Source organism: Aythya marila (genome assembly GCF_965140915.1).
Source record: "Aythya marila genome assembly, chromosome: 10".
Taxonomy (NCBI): Eukaryota; Metazoa; Chordata; class Aves; order Anseriformes; family Anatidae; genus Aythya; species Aythya marila.
The window spans coordinates 21,469,503-21,489,783 of record NC_139051.1 but is presented as its reverse complement, the minus strand read 5'-3'; the positions used below and the strand labels follow the sequence as shown (position 1 = coordinate 21,489,783).

The following is a 20,281-nucleotide window of genomic DNA, read 5'->3' as shown; positions in this document are numbered from 1 at the left end:
TTCTGAAGCATTATTTATTTACGTTCCTGCCTGAATTGTGCGAGTGGGGAAGGTAGCACCAGGGTAATTACCAGATCATGCCACTTCTCTATTGCTCTTGTCATCAGGTTACTGTGAGAGCTGATGGCTGAAGCAGCATGTGATTCATTAGCTTCTTTGGGATGGTCACTGTGCAGCTGTGCTTTGCTACTTTGAGCTGTAGTCCTGAAGGTAGTGTTAAGGAAGTGGAAGTGGATTCAAACTGAATCGGAAGGAATCTGAATCCAAGGAAGGAAATTGGAAGGAAACTGAATCCAAGGAAGTGGATTCAAACTGATCAATCAGTCATGAAAACCATACAAACCCATTGATTTGGAGACTTTCTCCTTGGGTGCCAGTCTAAGCAAGGCTACAAATGTGCTACTTTCCTCCAAACTTACCACCTGAAGTGATTATCTGGAAACTTGACTGGGTTCTTTTTTTTTTTTTTTTTTTTTTCTTTCCCTCTTCTTTCTACATTTCTGTATCAGATGAGGTAATGTATGCTAAAAGGTAACATAAAATTTATGGACAGCTTTACAAGAAATACCATTGCTGTGTCTGATTTAGTTATTCGCTATCATATTGAGAATGTTGGACTGAACTGGTCTTTGGGCTAAGATCTCTGATGTTTAAGGAAATATCTTGTGGGACAAAATAAAGAAGAAATATAAAGCTAAAAGATACTATTGATCCGTGTGACATTTTGTAATCTGAAGTTATCACGATGGGACTGTTACTCCAATTTGGAGAATATAAATTTGGAAGACAGTAAAAGGAAGCTTTATTCTATTGAGAAATAATCAAGAATTTTGATAGTTATTGAAGCTGCTGATGAAATCCAAGAGTATTTTAGCATGTAATGATAAGCTTAGCAAGCCTTTTTCTAATTACCTTGGTAAAAACAAAGATTAGTGCAAAATTTGTACTTTAGTAAAGTTGCAAGCAGCAAAACTTTTTTTAAAAATGTTTTAAGGATTTTTATATTATATTATAACTTCTCAATATAACATTCATTTTAATGTTCGGAACCTACACGTATTTTGAATTTTGAAATAAAATTCTCCAAATACTTATTAAACATTAAAAGAGGAGAGTACATCTTACCAAAAAGAAGTGAGAAAATGATCTGATGGCTGGATGAAGCTGTCAGTCCTTAAAACCATTGGTCTACCCAGTCAGTACAGTAAAGGAGCATTTCTGCCTCACAAATACGCAGCCTGCCAGCACTCTGACAAATAAAGTGCCCAAATGTAGCCAAAAGTATGGATCTTACCTGCAAATGTGTAAGTACAAAGAATACCTCCTCATTAAAAATATTACTTATATCACCCTATAATTCATCTTATTCCCAACTTAAATATTTTGAGGGAGCATATTTTATGTTTTTGTGTCTATTATTGTCTTTTTATCCTTACTAAAACAATGAACAGAATGACAATTAGCCATTCTTAACAACTCTAAAGCCTTAACATGATTTGCTAAACAAGCACACCTGATATACTAATCGGGCTATTATTTCCATCTGACTTTCAAAAACTTTTAAGTGTGAAGTACTTTTCAACTAATAATTCAGGATTATGAAAAAGAGGTAACATTAAAATATATTAAAATATCCTTTATATGACCATACTTGACCTATTTTCTATATAAAATCAAGTCCTCTAAGAATGAATATTTCTAAATTTTTTAATCTGATTATATCCATCAAATGCAAAGTGATAAAGATGAAAACTATGACTCAAATGGATATAACAGTATTAATTTCACAGTATGTAAGAAGATTGAAAATGTTTTATATTTCAGATTGTATATTTCAGAATAAATCTGTATCACTGTCCTGTGGAGATGAAAATTCTCCATCTTAATCTTAAATCACAGGAAATCTAAATTTTACAAGTAGTTTTCTGCATAACTAAATTGTAGATTATGATAAATTAGCCACGTCTTTTTTCATACAAACCTGCATACCTTAGATAGAGCTGGTTACATTAAGTATCTTTGGCAAGGAACAATGATTTGCTTATCTATTAATCTAACAGTGTGACCAGCAGGGCTAGGAAGGTGATCGTCCCCCTGTACTCGGCTCTGGTGAGGCCACACCTCGAGTACTGTGTTCAGTTTTGGGCCCCTCACTACAAGAAGGACATGGAGGTGCTTGAGCGGGTGCAGAGAAGGGCGACGAAGCTGGTGAGGGGCCTGGAGAACAAGTCCTACGAGGAGCGGCTGAGGGAGCTGGGCTTGTTCAGCCTGGAGAAGAGGAGGCTCAGGGGTGACCTTATTGCTCTCTACAGATACCTTAAAGGAGGCTGTAGAGAGGTGGGGGTTGGTCTGTTCTCCCACGTGAGTGGTGACAGGATGAGGGGGAATGGGTTTAAGTTGCGCCAGGGGAGTTTTAGGCTGGATGTTAGGAAGAACTTCTTTACCGAAAGGGTTGTTAGACATTGGAACAGGCTGCCCAGGGAAGTGGTGGAGTCACCATCCCTGGAAGTCTTTAAAAGACTTTTAGATGTAGAGCTTAGGGATATGGTTTAGTGGGGACTGTTAGTGTTAGGTCAGAGGTTGGACTCAATGATCTTGAGGTCTCTTCCAACCTAGAAATTCTGTGATTCTGTGATTATCTGTCTACTGTCTGTTTACCTATTTAAAAGGAAAAACCCAAGTGGAAGGTAGCAATACGGAAGCACTTTTGGGCCATCTCTTTTTGACAGTTCTGCATTGTCAAACTGCTGAAGCAAAGATGTCTCCTTAATAAGCTCATTTTATTAATTGAAATTGTACTGAAAATGAATAAATATGTTTGGGTCATATCATGAATGTCAGTGGAAAACTATGGAACCAAAGATCCCACACACACCCCTGCCCAGGGTGAAAATTCAAATAGTTGCTTTTGAACTTGTTAATGTAGTTTTTGAAATACTCTGACTAACATGGTATTTAATAACTACACATCATTGGGTAAAAATTTCAGACAGCAAATATATAGTGCTTTCCAAGAACTATTCACGTCTTTTGTGCTTTCAGTAGTAGTGTTTTTATTGGTATGGTAGGGATTTTTTTTTTTTTTTCATTCTAACTGGTCATTCAGGCTAAAGATGTGTGTTTCATTGGAAATGCACGGAGAAATGCACACAAAAATAAGTGGAGGTATTAGGATGTCTGTAGATGCATTTCTTGTACTGAGTCTCTACCAAAGCCAGTTTTACATTCTGGAATATACTGAAATGTATCTGACAAGAAGTATTTGCATTATGAAACAGAACATTTGCCATGAGTCATACCAATAAAAAAAAAAAAACATGTAAGTAGACATTTAGAGTATTTGCATATTTCTAATCATTTTTAGTTTAGATTAATAGCTATGGGTTTGTTTTGTCTTCTGTTATGTATGTCCAGGAGGGAGCAGCTACCATCTGAAAATACATACTATTATACTAAATAATACTGTAATACTACTGTAATACTATATATACTAAAATAATACTGCTCGTGTTGGATGAATGCTTTTGTTTATTAAAACATTGTTTTTCTTGTAATTCCATTGACTGTTTATCATACATTGTTAATGATTTGGAAATTACTCAATAGAATTTATTTTCGTAAAATAATATGTTTTGATTTTTTTTGTAAGTAATGGAAATGATATATGCAAAAGTTTAGTTTCATTCCCCATGTTTCAATTTTAAATGGAACTGATTTTATTGATCTACTTCACTGGAATAGATGTGATGTTTGTTGTAATATGAAACAAACTTCACAGAGTTCTGTCCAGAGAAATTTAGAATTTAGCAAAATGAGTTTTAGAATTAAAAATGCCAGAGTTAAAATGTCAGTGTTGCAAAGTATTTGTTGTCTAAGTTATTGAAAATTCAGACATTTTCAAGAGAGAAAAAAATATGTGAAGGTAAGTTTAAGTATATAGCTTTACAATTTCACTAGCTGGGCCCAGGAAGTCTCTGATATATTTTGTTATGTTTTAAAGTCCTACATTGTAATGCATATCCCTAAAGGCAAGTTGTTATATCTTTGGGCACTTTCTTAGATTATTTAATTTTCTTGCATATTCCAGTGTGCAGTACCTTAATCTGGATAATGAAAGTAATTTTCTTTCAAGTACTTGGTTGACTGTAGAGTTCTGAAGCCTGTCTGCGCATGAGATTTAATTTAATCCCTTGAGCATTTAAGAAGCATTCCTGAGACTGTCACCCAAAAGTGGCAAGATTAGTACTTGTTTATTGACAGAGTGTCCCATAGGAAAGACATTTATCTGTAAGGATGTTGTTTTTCCAAATAGAAATAATGTCTATCTGGGAATATATGCACTTCGTGAAGTACAGAAAGAGTGGAGTGCAATGCCTTTTCACGTAGCTCATGGTACAGTGACACAGCAGTTTACAAAGGTAAAAATTACATGTTGACAAAACTACATAGGAACTACATAGGAACTCATTTCATATCAGGTAAGAATATAAATGGTTGAGGATTAAGGAAGACATAACAGTCCTTGTCATAACATGAATGCTCAAAAACTATAAATCAGCAATAAAATCATATTCTTATGCCTGTGCCCAATGTATATTAGATGATATTGTTTACCAGAGGGTTTATTTTGTTCCTTCTGGGTTTAAGAAAAAAAAAAAGGCGGTAGGGTGGGGGTAGGGGGAGAGGGAGAGAACTCAATCATATTTTGTGTTCCAAGATTTTAGCATCAGAGACTGCTCAATCTCTGGCTTTTCTAATCTTTTTGAGAACTTTGTGATTAACTATCATAAAATTTGGCCTGCGTTAGCAGATCTTTACTAATCCTGTGCCCATCCCAACAAACAAAAACTCTGTGGTACTGATTCTCTTTTCACAATGTGGTCCTGTTCCCATCAATGCATTTTCTTTGGATTTATATAGCACAAAAAGAAGAATAATCAGATCCTTTCCTCTTGTTTTTATCTCTAGACTATGCATCAAATGACTTCTTTTAAAGCAGTTGTGATTCAATGGGGATGTTTTTAATTTGCTGCCTATTCTCTTTACCTCTGAGGAAAGAATTTTGTAGATGCTGAATAATTTTAGAACATGTTTTCTTGGTTAAGAGTTGGATCATATTTTAAATTAGTTTTAAGAGGAAGGAAATCATGTAAATGCTGTGGAATTCAGATAAGCACTGTGCATAGGAAATAAGTACTTTAATTTAGGGTGCCTAGAATTGGTAGGTCAAGCTGATGATAATAAAGGACCAGATCTTAACTTTGTTTCAAAGAACACGTAATCAATATTCACTCTCCTGTGTTATTTCCTCTTTGCTCGAGATTTTATTTTGGTTAAGTTGAAGAGTGCAATTGCTTAGATATTCCACTGGGTGTCATGAGGCAGTTGTTAGAATCGTCAATACTTGTAAGAAAGTAAAGAAAGAAACAGTGTGCAGTCTGCTGAATGCCAGCTAATGTAATTTTAGATGTGACTAATACACATGCCATAAAATAAAAAGTTCTTAACTCATTAACACATGTATCTTATTTCTGTATCTGTATAAAACATACACAGGAAGAAAAATATTACTAGAGATCATTTACAAGAACTATTCTGTGCCAGGTCTTCACCAAAACCTTTTTATATATACCTTAGTGTTTTATAGCTTACAGAACAAGTGGATTTTTTTGTCCATAGTAGTAATTTGATGTACCAAGCCATGTATGTAAATATTAATAATAAAAACAAAATATTTAAATTTATCACACTGACATAAAGACTTTCCAATTGAAAAGTGCTCCTTCAAATAGACTCTCAAATTTTATTTTAATATATATTTTATATTTTATTATATATATGTATATAATTATATTTATATATTTTATTTTATTTTCCCTTGATTTCTCTTTAAATTTACATTTTTTTGAACTTTATAAAATGCACAAAGCTGTACTCTGGATTTTATAATTTGTTAATTATTGGTCTATATGATAAAACTTAAGTTCAGCCTTTTTTTTCCTGCACATGTATAACACTGGAAAAGAGGTGGAGAATTTTACCAAAGTAAAACCCAAATTAAAATGGTTCTGATTACAGTGATAGATTATTTATTTTTATTATTATTATTTTTTTGCACATTGGGAACCAAATTGTTTTTTATGATTGTAATTGTTGAATTCTATGGAGCCGCTCATGCATAGAATTCATCTTTAGGTTTGTAACAGAGTATTTAAATCTGGTTTAAAAATAATTATGAAGGATCCTGCCTAAGTTAAAGTCTGAATTGCTTTATATGTAAATGATGCTGGCTATGAGAAACATTACATTTTTTGATGAAAGGAACAGCAAACTTAATGTGGCTTCATAGTATTTTATGTAATGTCTGTTTTTTCTGTAAGAATAAATTGAGTATATCTGGCTTTTTTTCAGTTTTATCTTTTTTTTTTTTTTTTTTCCTCCTCCGTAATAACTGTACATTAAGAAATTATGGTTTTTATCTAATCTTTGGCATCTTTAGGACATAGGAAATTTGAATTTGCTGAACAGTTTTTTTTTCTTATTCTTTAAGACTGGGTGATTAGTATTACTGTAAGAATATTATACACTGCTTATAAGAATGAAGACAGTCATTTATTTTCAGTTATGCTGTTCCCTAGAATTTAAAGTCTCTGTATTTAAACCCTTTAACAGATTTTGGGACCCAGGTGCTGGACTCGATCCTTGTGGGTCCCTTCTAACTCCGATATTCTCTGCTTCTGTGAAACAGTCAATATGTGGTCAACTTTATGCACAAGTTATAAGTGCATAGGTACTATCAGGGACAGGAAGCCTGCAATGATTGCTTGGCTTATCTAGAATGTATTATGTAAAAATAAGGATTTTATTAAAATGTCTAAAATACATTGGGTACCATTTTTGGTGCCTTCCTTAGTTGGACCTTCTTGTGCCCAGAGGTTCAGTCTTGGTATCTGATGAGTGTGAAGATGTTCAGCATCTACACTACTCCCCAGCTTCTAATAACACTTTCCCATCTAAACTGCTCTGTACCTCAAGTAAGAGTGAAAGGGCAGGAGTTTTTTGTTTGTTTGTTTTTATGTAACTCTCGGTAACTATCAACTGGTACTATCAGATCTCTGTCCAGATGAGTTTCTTTTACAGCAGGGCATCATGGAGGAAGAGGTTGTTAGAGAAGTAGGTTATCATCTTTCCTCTTTCTCACTTTGTGGCTCACTGAACTTGCTTTGCCTCTCTCTTTCTTTGTCTTTATTGTAACTAGAATTATCTAAAGGGGCCATTCCATGCATACTTTGAATTACTGAGATAATGCAGTACTTTTAACTAAAATGATTAATATCAGAAAATATTTAAATAGTATAATAGCTGACTGCACTGAGATTTTATTTCATTTAATAGAAAATACCATTAAAGAAAATAAGGGCAGATAATGATAGGACAAGGGAGAATGGTTTTGAACTAAAAGGGAAGATGTAGATTAGATGTCAGAAGGAAATTCTCATGCAGTGGGTGGTGAGGCTGCCCAGAGAAGCTGCACAGGCTGCCCAGAGAAGCTGTGGATGCCCCATCCCTGGAGGTGTTCGAGGCCAGATTAGATGAGGTCCTGGGCAGCCTAGGTGTCCCTGCCCAGGGCACGGGGCGGTTGGAACTAGGTGGTCTTTAAGGTTTCTTCCAGCTCATATGATTCTATGATTTTGTGGCAAAGGAAAACAAGAGAAGACAGAAGTTAAAAACTGTTCACATTACATTGTGTAGAAACCTAGTAGTATATTGTGGCATGTGTATTTTATGTACAATGTGTATACATTCAGTTGATCCTATCACCCAAGTCGTTGTTTAAATGCTAAGACAAGGTTGATGAATATTATGATCTGGTTTTATTTTCAGATTGAAAATCTACAGGAGCAACTTAGGGACAAAGACAAACAACTAACTAATCTAAAAGACAGAGTGAAGTCATTGCAGACGGATTCTAGTAACACAGACACAGCACTAGCAACCTTAGAAGAAGCACTATCAGAAAAGGTAATATTTTCTTGTGCAACAGCATTATGTGCTGCTCCTGTGGGTGAAGCATGTCCAGAAAATGTCTTTTTAAGTTGGTCCGGCATCTGCAACAAAACCTATGAGCCTTGCCAGGAAAGCAGGTGGCTCTGTTCTGGCACAATGGGCAAAGAGTGTTTCCTGGCTGATGAACTGAAACAGGATTCTGAGGTACCGATGGATGTCCTTTTAAATGAGGATGAAGTGATCAGCTCAGAACATGGGAAGATTTTTGCCTTAGTAGAAGGTTGGTAGTGGTTGTTCCCCGCATGAATAGAAAGACATGGACACCTGACTGAAAGAAGGGAGAGTTTGGGGTATTTTAATGGCTTTGTGATCTTGATTATCTTGTTCTTTTGCCTGTTAAACAGAGCCAAACTGAAGAGCCATCATCGACAATACCAACTGTTACTTCGGCTTGTTCTCAGCTCTGTCGGCTTACTACACTTAAATTATAGGAGAAACCAAACAGACAAACTGGAGAATTGTATTTCTTTTCCACCTTAAAAAACAACATACTTTTAATTTGAAAATTCCTAAGTTGGAGAGATAAATCTGGCCTATTTAATGTAGTGGCAACATTCCCACTAATTTTAGCAATTTCCGGATTTTTCTACCAGTTAACTTTGAATAGGAGTATAATCTGAATGAATTTGTGCCAAAAAAAAAATAATTAGTATAAATACTCACTTTTTGTGCCTAACAGATTTCAATATAAATCACTTCAGTATACACAGATGAACACAACTAATTAAAATGTTAAGTGATATTCTGCAGTGCCTAATCTGATGAAGGCATTTATGGCTCTATGTGCATTTAAAATGCTACTGTGGTGTTGGCACTATTACCTAAATTGCTAATGTTAAATTTTTGATTTCTTTGTACATTTAATCACCTAATATTTGGTCAATGGGGTGAGGTGGGGGGGGGTGGGGGAACATGCTTGGCATTATTTCCGTTACTTTTTATGGATAACTTTTTCAGTAAACTTACAGAATTTATGCAGGAAAGTAAGTATGTGCATATCGTTAATGTCTCTCACTGCTAATTTGGACACTGTTCACCAATCTCACAGCATATCATTAAAAAATAAGTTACTTATTAATCTGTTTTTCTACAAGTAAACTATAATCTTTGAATTAGCTGAAGTTGTCACTTTCCCAGTACCCCCAGGGAGGCAGTGAAGAGTTTAAAACAGTCCTTTAACCACTGTGCTATTGGTGTTAGTACAGAAAGTAGAGTGAAACTTGACAGTTCTCCTGTGCAATTAAGCATGGAGTACATAATCAAAAGCCAAAGTTGTCTTGTACCTCATATTCTGACTCAGCTGCAGGAGACAATGCGGTTGAATAGATCATGTATAGTCTACTTCTCACTACCAGAAATAGAAAACGTTAAGAAATACTGCGTTAAAACTGAATGCAAACTAGTGAGTTGTGGCAATGAACTGTTCTCATGCCTTTTTATATTAGTACCATTCTAAAATCTGTTGAAATAAATATGAAAGTTTAAAACTAAAATATTCTATTAATCTCAGACATACAAGCTAAAATTTCACTAAACCCAAGATGCATTATTCCTCAATATAGCAATGAGGACTTGTCCCAGAGCTTGTTAAAAAATTGTGCTATTGAGTTTCTTTCCATATGTTAAAACTCAAAATGTGACACTTGAGATCCTGATGTTATGGAAATTCTGTGACAAGCTTTATTTCAGATTGCTGTAGTAAATATTCTAAATCTGTTAAATGATGCTAGTTTTAATGTTTTACAAAAGCTAGATGAACTTTGGATTCTAGATCCAAATCCTTCTCTGAAATGATTTTTTTGTTTGTTTTGTTTTTGCAACTCAAGTCTCCCTCATTTGGAATTACATGGATACATATGACCTGACACTTTTAAAGAATCAGCGTGATTAGTGGTTTTTCCAAGTGGAATTGATTAGAACTCGCATGGAGTCCCTAAGGCTGAATTCTGTACAGAGTAGTCACTTGCTTAAATAATATCAGCTGAGAATGTCATCTTTCCTGCAGTATTTGCAGGCTGCTCCATGGTGCATGTTCAATGAATACTATGGATTGTTTCCCTGTGCCACAGAAACTTCTGTCTTTGTGCAGCTGATGAGGACAATGGTATCTGTTTCAAGACAATGCTTTTGAGTAATGGCACGAAGCTGAATTGTGCTGTGGTGTCTGATGACTGTTTCAATCACTTATGAAGTGTTATTGTAAGCTTGTAAGTTTAATGAAGGCCACACTTTCAAGGGTAGATTTTTCAGTCTTAAACGTACTCTCTGAGACATCTTTTTGTTAGGTACTTACACAATGAAAGAAGCCAATACATGTCTTCAAGAAGTTCCAAATGAACCATTATGCTTAGCTTTCTTGTGTCTTCTGGCAGCTATATACCTTGGCAGTTTCTCTTTACACAGGTGTCTCATTTCTAATTGTGTCCAGTTTTCCAATTTATCCTAGCTGCTATCATTGACAGATTTTTCTTATCCCTATTTGTCTGCAGTACAGTTCTTCATTCTGTCAGACTTTATCAGGTTATTAACTTTTTCCACTGGCACTACTGGTAGAAATGTGGAATAGGTTTCTGCCAAAATGGGACAAAAACATTTAGTGGTAATTTCTTAGTAATAAATTAATTTGACAAATGTAAATACTTTTATCAATTTAAATTTGTAATGCTGTCAAACGAGATGCTGCTTTCATTCAAGAATACCCGATTTCCATGGCAATGCAATGGTTAACAAATTTATATACCCCTTATTATTTATAGTTTAAATACCATATGAGCTTATGCTTCTCCCACTCAGCTACATCATCTCTGATGTTAAGCACGGTTTTTGGCTTTACCTTAATTCTTTATCAATTCACAAGTTGTTAGAATTTTATTTGAAAAATACAAAGCCAAAAGCATCATGGGAAGCTCTTTTAAAATAGTGATGAAAATTATTTATACCAGTTCAATTAACCACAATTCATGAAAATTAAATTTAGTTGCTTTTCTTAGTTACTATGGGAAGAGATAAATATTACAACAGAATCATATAATGAGATTGTTACAAAGCTCTTTTTAAAAGTTCGCAAACTGAAATGTTTGAGAATTTATATTTTTCTTGTGTTGCTTTTGAAAATACTCAGACTGAGATTTAGGCTCTGAATTAGAAAATAGGGCTCCTAATTCTTCATGAGAAGTAGATTATTCCAAGTTTTTTCTTGGATTTTCTTTTTCTTTCAGATTTAGTGATTAGGTGGCTTAATAACACTAAATGAGTAATAACTATCGACATACGAAAACCATCAAAATTTACAGTAATGGACCCATTTTAATCTTTTTATTTTCCAGGCAATATTGCTGATATCATTTGTTTCCTTGTCAGGAATCAGAAATGAACCAACAGAACTTCAGTCACTGTTGAGCACATTTTAGAACCAAACTGAAAAATGTGCTCATTCAATTCCTTACCTGTAAGCACAGGCACTCTACTAGGTGCTGAAAATTCTTAACAATGATGGAGGTTACATTGCAATAAACCAAAAATAAGTTTACTCCTATTAAAAAAAGTTTTAACATCAGAATATGCAAAACTGCTATCAGCTCCCTTGATGTTTTAACAAGAAACTTTTCAAAGAATATCTCAGCTCTTGCACTGGTCCAAAGCAGCTCAAGAGGTTGCTTTCATGAAGCTGATATTTATAAAGTTGGCCCTACTGTAGCAGCATACAGCAGATAAGCAATTGAGTATGCCTGATAATAGAGCTATAAGCTGTGGCAATTCAGTTCCCGCTTCTGTGATAAAGTGCAAATAGATTAGGCCTGTGAGGTCCTAGATTAGTGCATAGGAAAGCTCGCCAATGCAAATAAGACTGAAACAAGAACACATTGTTGGGATTTCTGTAAGCTAGCTGTTAATCAAGTAAAACATGGTATATTAGGGCCTTTTAACATGTTTTTGACATTTAGCCCTATGCAGCTGACAGGCAAATTAGTCTTCTTTTGTGATTGACTGAGGGAAAAATTTATACTGTTTTATTAATAAAATTAAATGATAGTATGTTTAATTTGTTATAGCAGAAAATATCACTTAGCTAAGTAAATCTTTAGGACGGAACCAGTGTTGAACTAAGTATAAAAATAACTACATATATTCTGAACAGCTATTCCACTTAGTGGAGATTGTAATTTTAACGTTAATATTTAAGGTATTAAGGAGTTATATCATTTCTTCTTAGGAATATCTCTGACTTATTAAATATCCCATACATATATATATATACATATATTTCATATCATATAGTGCAAAGGCCAGCTAAAAGTAAAATTACATTTGCTGGTTTGTCATTTGTGTAATACTCAACAATGTTGCTGTGCAACTGCCTTCATTCTACGTGAACATATTTCTACGTGAAGTCCTGCCAGGTATGTATGAGTCAGAGGTCTGTATGAAGTCTGGCATCATTCACCTTCATAGTTTTAGGTATCTCTGTGCAAGCAAGTTGATACTGCCTTTGAAATGTTTAATTACACAGAGCCAGATGGTTTTGGCTATATCATTCAAATCTTTTTTTTTTTTTTTTTTTTTTTTTTTTTTAATTTTTGTACCATGTGAATGAAGTGGAATGTAGTATGCCATCAATTTATATTTCTGAATGAAATGAATAGGGCTATGAGTATATGTGGTAGTCTTTACTGTTTTATGTGAAGATTCTTACAGTCACACTAATACTGTAATAGGCGTATTCAATAGCTAAAGCTCACGAAAGGAGTCCCTGTTGCCACTGGAATACTAGACACAGAATGAAAGTAGCTGTGTGAACTTCCAGCTTTTTGAAAGGTGTTTTCCTCAGGAATTCAGTAGCAAATAATAACTATGCCATATTCTTAATACAAGATAAGTCAATATAGTGGTGATTGTATGTCAATATCTAAGAGATTCCAAATACATATATTTGCAAACTCAAACGTAATTGTTTAGTAAAGACCTTCATTTGATTGTTTAAGAACTCCTAATAATATTTAACATTATAAAATGCTGTGTAATGTTGTTTTTTTTATTCCAAGTATTGGTTAAAACAAAGTGTTACAGCTGGAAGCCAATATTATATAACCAGAAGAAAAAAAAATCATTTATCATAGGAACATAAATGTTTGAATTGGCTCTATAAGGAAAATATTTGAAATATAACACATTTTGCATTTAAGTCTAGCTTCACATACAGTAATAGATTACTGATTTAGCAAGCATCTGTGTACTCCATTAATACTCCACATCTGCTTTTGATATTTTAACAGCTCACATTACATAATCTATGTTGCATAATAAATTGTTTACTATATAGACATAACACAAAAGAAAGTTTATTTTTTTATTTTATACTTTTATTAATTTAATTATTTTTAATTTATTAATTTAATTTTAATTAAATTTTATACTTTTATTTATTTAATACTTTTATTTTAAAATAAAAGTAAAGAGCTATAAAAATTAAAATTGAACTTAAAAGTCTAGTATGCTTAATTGAAAATACAGAGGGGTCTGCAGTTACCTTTCTAATAAACAACAGCAAACACTGGAGACATTCCAAATAAGTTTAGATCTCTATGAGAAGTAGAATGTTTTTATTTCCTGAATTGGCATTTAAATATTGTCCCCGTAAAGTCAAATTGTTTTCTGTGTAACCAAATTTTAATTCAGTAATTTAAAGTAATAAAATACTTGTTCAATTCATAAATCCACAGAAACTGATTATTAGTTTTAAACTTAACAAATATGATACCACATACCAATCCATACCACAAATACGGTGTTTAAATGATAGGAAAATGAGTAAATGGATGCTTGGTGAAAGGTAGGTCTACAGAAGTGGAAAATATAAGGGAACATTTACAGAAAACTTCCCAGTCTTCTGAAAATGCAGTGTTTTCTAGTAACTAAGACCTATTCAATACAAATGGAGGAGCAGACAACAAGCAGAGGCACTGGACTGCTGTCAGCAGGATTGCTGATGTGGTCAGTGTTGCATTGGGTTGAATTGTGAAAATAGGGAGAGGGAGAATGAGCAGAAGGGAAACGAACTATGCTTGAGGTGCAGAATCTTGAAAATATTTCTGCCTTTTCCACAAAACCATGGTGACTGGAAAAGACCTCTGCACATTATCTAGTCCAAACCTGCTCAAAGAGCAGGGTCAAATATAGCAGTTTGTTCAAGATCTTGTCCAATGCAACTCTGAATACCTCTGAAGTTGGTGGCTGCTGGCATGAAAAACACAGCCTTGAGTTTAGGCTTTTTTTTTTTTTTTTTTTAATTTAAAAGAAACATATAAATATTGACAGTTGGCTTTTTGCAAGATGTGTGTTGAGCTTTGGAAATTTCAGAAGCAATCTTCAGAAGACCCTCTAGAGTTCAGAGGAACGTTGTACCTAACATATGGACAAAATGAATGAATAACCAGGATAGTCCACACAATAGATGCTTTTTAAAAGTGCTGTTACTACTTAAGCTAACTTTCATAAATAATTTTGTTTTCTTTCATTAAATTGACTAAGCGAATTGGAAATCAAAATGAGATGTGCAGCTGCTGAAATATTGCTTGCATTGTAATGATTGCTGAGGTATAATAACCACAGCTGAGAGTACATTGATACGGGTAAAGAAAAACCTTGTGTGCATATGTGTACTGTACTGGCAGTAAAATGAAGTGTATATATGTGCAGTATGTATATATGTGTGTGTATGTATATATATATATATATACACAGTATAAGGAGTGATGGACAGAGGGAATTAGCGTAAGATATTTTTCTCTTTTTTCTAATAATATTAAGCTTCCATCAGACTTTATGGTTATGTGAAATATTATTTTAAACATTGATCCTATTCTTATGCTCCTCCTTGGAGGTTTCCAGCATAAGTAAAAAATGATTTGAATAGGATCCATGAGAATGCTAATGGCTCTACCTGAGCCTTGCCACTGGTAATGTAGAACTTCAGTCAGGATGTGGTTTTGTCCCATGTTCATTTAACTTTCCTAAATTATGTTGCTTTTCTTGATTCCCTGATAACCACTTCCAAGATTACTCTAGTAGTTCCACTGATAACTCTGCTTAAATTGACCTATTACCAATTCAAATTTACTTCCAGTGGTTATTTTATTTTACCCTAAATATTATTCTGTCTAGTATTTGCATTCTTTGAGTTATTGGTAGAATGTGATTTTGAAGAATGTAGTCAAGGCTTAACAAAACCATACTACTGTATGTGATTTTTGCATTTACCTTTTGAATTAAACACCCAGTCCCTGACTGATGATTTCTAGCAATCCTTATAATAGTCAAAAGAAGTCATCAAAATATCGAAAAACATGGTTGAGTTTAAATATGTGTAGGGTCACTATTAATTAGATGGAGAAGAATCTTCCTTTGGATAATATAAGTCGTATCAGAGTATCTTTTCTGTGTCTTTCTGCATCAGCAAATGCATTACTAGGATGAATAACTTTCCATATTTATCACAAGACTAATTATATTCATAGCAATATAGATATTAAATGAAGCTTCTGTACTATGGTACACTCATCAAGTATTTAAAACCTTGATCTGATGCTACAGAAAGCAGGGGAACTCTTCCACTGACTTTAATATCATTAACTTATCAGTCATCCTCTGCTTCTGAAGGTTGATTTTCTAAGTGCTACTTAATGTAAAGAAATTTTATTCTTGCTTTTCTTAGAATGATTCCCAACTTTTGCATTTTGCAATCCTTTCCCTTGTTAGGAAAGAATAATAGAGCGCTTGAAGGAGCAAAGGGAGCGAGATGACAGAGAAAGACTTGAAGAAATCGAATCTTATAAAAAAGAAAACAAAGACCTGAAGGAGAAAGTTAATGCTTTACAAGCTGAGCTGACAGAAAAAGAGGTCAGTCTTCACAGTAAAATCTATGTTCTATGTCATGATGATGAAAGAAAGTGCATTAGGATTACTCTTGAACCATTTAAAGTAGTGAAGCTCTGCCACTTCAGTGGTCAGCTTTTATTGAACTTCTGTTTTCTTAGGCATTCTTCACAGTCCTCACTTTTGTACATAAAATATTGCCTTACTTTTTGCATAGTTGTGTATCGTCTTTGCTACTTTTTCCTCTACATAAGCCTCCACAAGGCTCAAATATTTAATTGTTGCTCCTGTTTTCACTTGTCAGTCAGATTAACAGACTTCAAAGTAATTGTACCTCCAGAAAATAATGTCAACTTGTCTGTATTATGAATGTTTCAGTGTTTCACTGCATGCAAGCTCCTGTGATTCCTTTTGGTTGTATTCTCAAAATGCTGTCTTTGGCTAAACATGCTTATCTTTGTGTCAACTCTTTTTGGGGAAGGGGAGGGGGAACAGGATCCAAGTGATTACTAAATTGGCAATAAGTTAGTGTCGTGGTGACTAGGAATTAACCTTTTGCTCTTGGTCATTTTTCAGTCTAGTTTAATCGATCTCAAAGAACATGCATCTTCATTGGCATCAGCAGGGCTGAAAAGAGACTCCAAACTTAAGTCTTTAGAAATAGCCATAGAACAAAAGAAAGAAGAGTGTAGTAAGTTGGAAGCACAGTTGAAAAAGGTAAGTTCCATCTTAAAAAACAAACAAAACCCAGCAATAATCAGGGAAAAAAAATAAAAAAGGACCACACCCAAAGCTCTCATGTTGAAAAGATGAACTTGTTTACTCTTCTAGAGTAAATCTAAAATCTACCAATGGTGTTTGCTGATGCTTGCATCAAATACTTCTAAAATTTTCTTAAGAGGCTTGTACCAAAGCCATTAGAAGCCTCCAAAATTATCTTGATTACCTATATGAGGGAATTCTGAGAAGCTGATTCAAATAAATGAACTGGGAACAGGACACTAGAGGGAAAGTAGAAAGGCAGGGAGAAATTATCAAACCATTAATTTTTATGTGAATGAATTTATACCTTTATTAGAAGGAGATGGAAATGCTCATAGTATGAGGAAAAAAGTGAAAGCAGAACCTTCTAATGAAAAAGAAGTCTGCTTCTAAAATGGAATTTCTAGTTGGGTTTTATTTCTGCTTTTTTTTTTATTTATTTTTTATTTTTTAATGAATGTATGTTTGTGATAATTAAACAAACAAACAGAAAGCTTACCTCAGCTAGCAATTCAATAATTTACCAAGTAGTGGAAGAAAACATTTAAAGGAAAATATGCAAATTCTATTTTTTATAACATGGTTTTATTTAAATTGATGCATTAATATATTTTTTGCTTAAATGATTTGCAAGTTTGTGGATGCCTTTTCTACCATACATTATTTCTTTGACTTGTTTCTGTGTCACCTGGTTATGTCTGCTCTCATTGTTCAAATGCCAATGTCATTACACATTTGATGGGTTCAGACTGTTTGCCTTCTGTAATTCGTGAGTAAGTGTAGGGCAAACATGTTTCATTTTCTAGAAAAGTGTTCATATGTTCTATGAATGTTACCACTGTTAGGATAATATTCTGACTTTTTTTTTTACACAGGTTGAGTAGTATCCTGCTCCATGTTTAAGCAGAGTTTCAATACCCTTAACGTGTGAAGAAGTTACTGCGAAGTGTAAAGGAGGATACTAGAATGAAAATCTTAGAATTCTATTATTTTTTAATTCAGAAAGAATATGTGCAGTTAGCTGCCAGTATTATATGTTTAGTTGTGGAGATGAAAGAAAGGAATGTTTTCAAATTAACATATACAAAAGCTTTTAATTAAAATACAGCTCCTTTATAAGTTGCGTAGCTTGTAAGTGAATTAAAATATCCAAATAAGCTGTTTCACTGGAAGTCCTTTTTTTTTTTTCTTTAGTTTGAAAATATTTCCGCTTACATTGCACTTTGCTACAAAATGTACTTCTTTACAATCTGAAATATCTTATTTGTCTGCAATGAAAAAAAAAAACACAAATTAGTGAAACAAACAAACAAAAAGCATAAAGCACAGATCACTTAAAAATCAAAATAATCATAAGGACTTGAAATCCTAAGTCAATCTTCCATGGCTGCACATATAAACACATCTTATGGTCATAGAAAAATAAGCACTTATAAAAGTCAAAGAGTGTCTGGGATGTCTTTCATATAGAAAAGGAGTATGTTCCTTGTGTATAAATACAAAGAATTATTAAATGAAAGTTGAAAACATAATAGTTTTATTATATCATAAATACAGCATAAAGCCCCCATGGAAACTCACCCAACATTTTTAGGAGACCAGGTATTTCCACAATAAAATGTAGTTACAACCTTCTTTGTGGGCAGAAGAAGTTTCTGGTTTTTGAACAGAAACAGTGACTGTTAATGATAGTAGACTCCAAACAGTAATTTTCAAGTCACATTTTCTCTAATAAAATACTTTATGTTCAGACCTGTAAATATCCTGCGTTAAAAGTAATGGGTCCCCAGAAATCTACCTTCACCGTGTTTTCACTCCTTAGTAAACTAACTGAAATAGAAAACTGGGTTATTCTTGTATATGTCTGCGTTAGAGTAGGAGGCAGCATCAACGTAATTCAGAGTAAATTAACATGCATGGCTCGTAAGTGTGCTTATGAGTGCTTATGCATATGTTCACATGTATGAACATTACCCACTACAGAAGCTTGGAGGAATTGAACAACGTATCTTTTTCAAATTGACTCCAAAGGCTGTCTCTTGTTTTGAGAAATTTGAGTGCAGCTTATATATGACTCCTCTCTATAAAATAACATAGACAAGACACTTTTTCATTATGGTATTTTAAAATGATCATAGCTAAATTTTGATTTATGTTGTACCAAGTTATGCTAATAAATACGAATATAATCTGTGCACAGTTGCTAGGATTTGCTGTCTTCCATGAGTACTAACGGTAATAAATGCCGTGACTGAAAGAAAATGTGTGCAAGGGGCAAGTATAAACAACTATTTTTTTTTTTAAGTTTATATTTCCTAGTTTACACACTTTCCTTTTTTTGTTGTTGTTGGAGAGAATAATATTCATTTTTTGACAATTAAGAGGCTTTTGATCAAATCTGATTAGATAGAAATATTTTTCAGTATTACTCAGCTGAATTGTTTGCATTTCATTAAAAGGAAACATGCTGATTTTAAAATCACTATTAATTTTAAAGAGTGGACAAATTTAAAGTAACAAGTAAGATGTTCATAAAGAGTAATTATTCATATTATTATACTATATTTTGGTACGCAAAATAATATTTAAAACCATAGACATGCTTATTAAACTTTTTGTGATAAAGATGAAGCATTGAAATTCATGAAGTTACAAATGAAAAAATAAAAACTAGGAGAATGTTTGATACTTTGTGCCATAAGTTCATAGACTTCTTGTTGACTTATCTTGTATTGTTATTAGTGAAAGAACAGTAGGGATTACCTTAATAAGTAGCTAAGTATTTTGTGTGTGTGTATATAAAATATGATTATCCACTTCAGAATTTCCTCCTTTTGTTTGTCATTATTTTAAATTTACTTGCTTACTGACATATTTGCAGTCACTAAAGGACTTTTTGCCAAGCTGTACTGTGCAAAAGTCATTGTGCATAGAAAATTCAGTCTTGTGTTAAACAAAAGAAAAGTAATAAATTTAATGATAGAATTTAATTAATCTTTTATTATTACCATCTTTGAAAATTTGGTGATAAATTGCAGCCTCAGCCAAAAGCACTTCTCATGATTCATTGCTTAAGAGCAGCGCTTAATGTATCATCAAAAGTGGACCCCTTTCTTTATTTCATGGGTAATTTAACTTGAGAAAGGGAAAGTAACACAAACGTTAAATATCTTACTCCAGCTATTCTTTTTTAGGAGCCAAAGTCAACATTTATGTTTCCCTTGTGCCTCTCACTTTCACCAAGGAATGTTTAGACTCTTAAATTTCTATTTTATTTTTTTTTAATGACAAGTTCTTCTGTGCAAATGCACTGGTTTTGTTGAGCTAATGCTGTTTTCATGGATCTTTCCTTCTTTTCCTGTCTCTGCTTCACTCCCTTCCAACTTTGCAATGTAGCAAGCTGAACAGTTGTTCAATCAGATGTACAATCCAGTAAGTTCTTTTTAAAAATGCCCTCTGTAACATACAAAAGCATGAGGATCCATTATCTCTTGTTGTGCTCTTCCTCTGTGGAGCTTTGCAGAATACTTCTGATGCTCACTATGCTGTATCCATTATATCCAGATAAATAAACTTTGTG

The 20,281-nt window shown here is 33.5% G+C and overlaps 1 protein-coding gene across 1 annotated transcript in view; it reads left to right on the top strand.

The window, feature by feature from the left end:
- ERC2 (ELKS/RAB6-interacting/CAST family member 2) overlaps positions 1-20,281 on the top strand; it is a gene marked incomplete at its 3' end in the record, with an annotated part of 410,931 nt that overhangs the window by 195,811 nt on the left and 194,839 nt on the right. The window contains exons 9-12 of the mRNA XM_082768536.1: positions 7,885-8,022; positions 15,823-15,963; positions 16,516-16,656; positions 20,098-20,133. Coding sequence (XP_082624662.1) covers positions 7,885-8,022; positions 15,823-15,963; positions 16,516-16,656; positions 20,098-20,133 — 456 coding nt within the window. The remainder of the gene's footprint in view (positions 1-7,884; positions 8,023-15,822; positions 15,964-16,515; positions 16,657-20,097; positions 20,134-20,281) is intronic.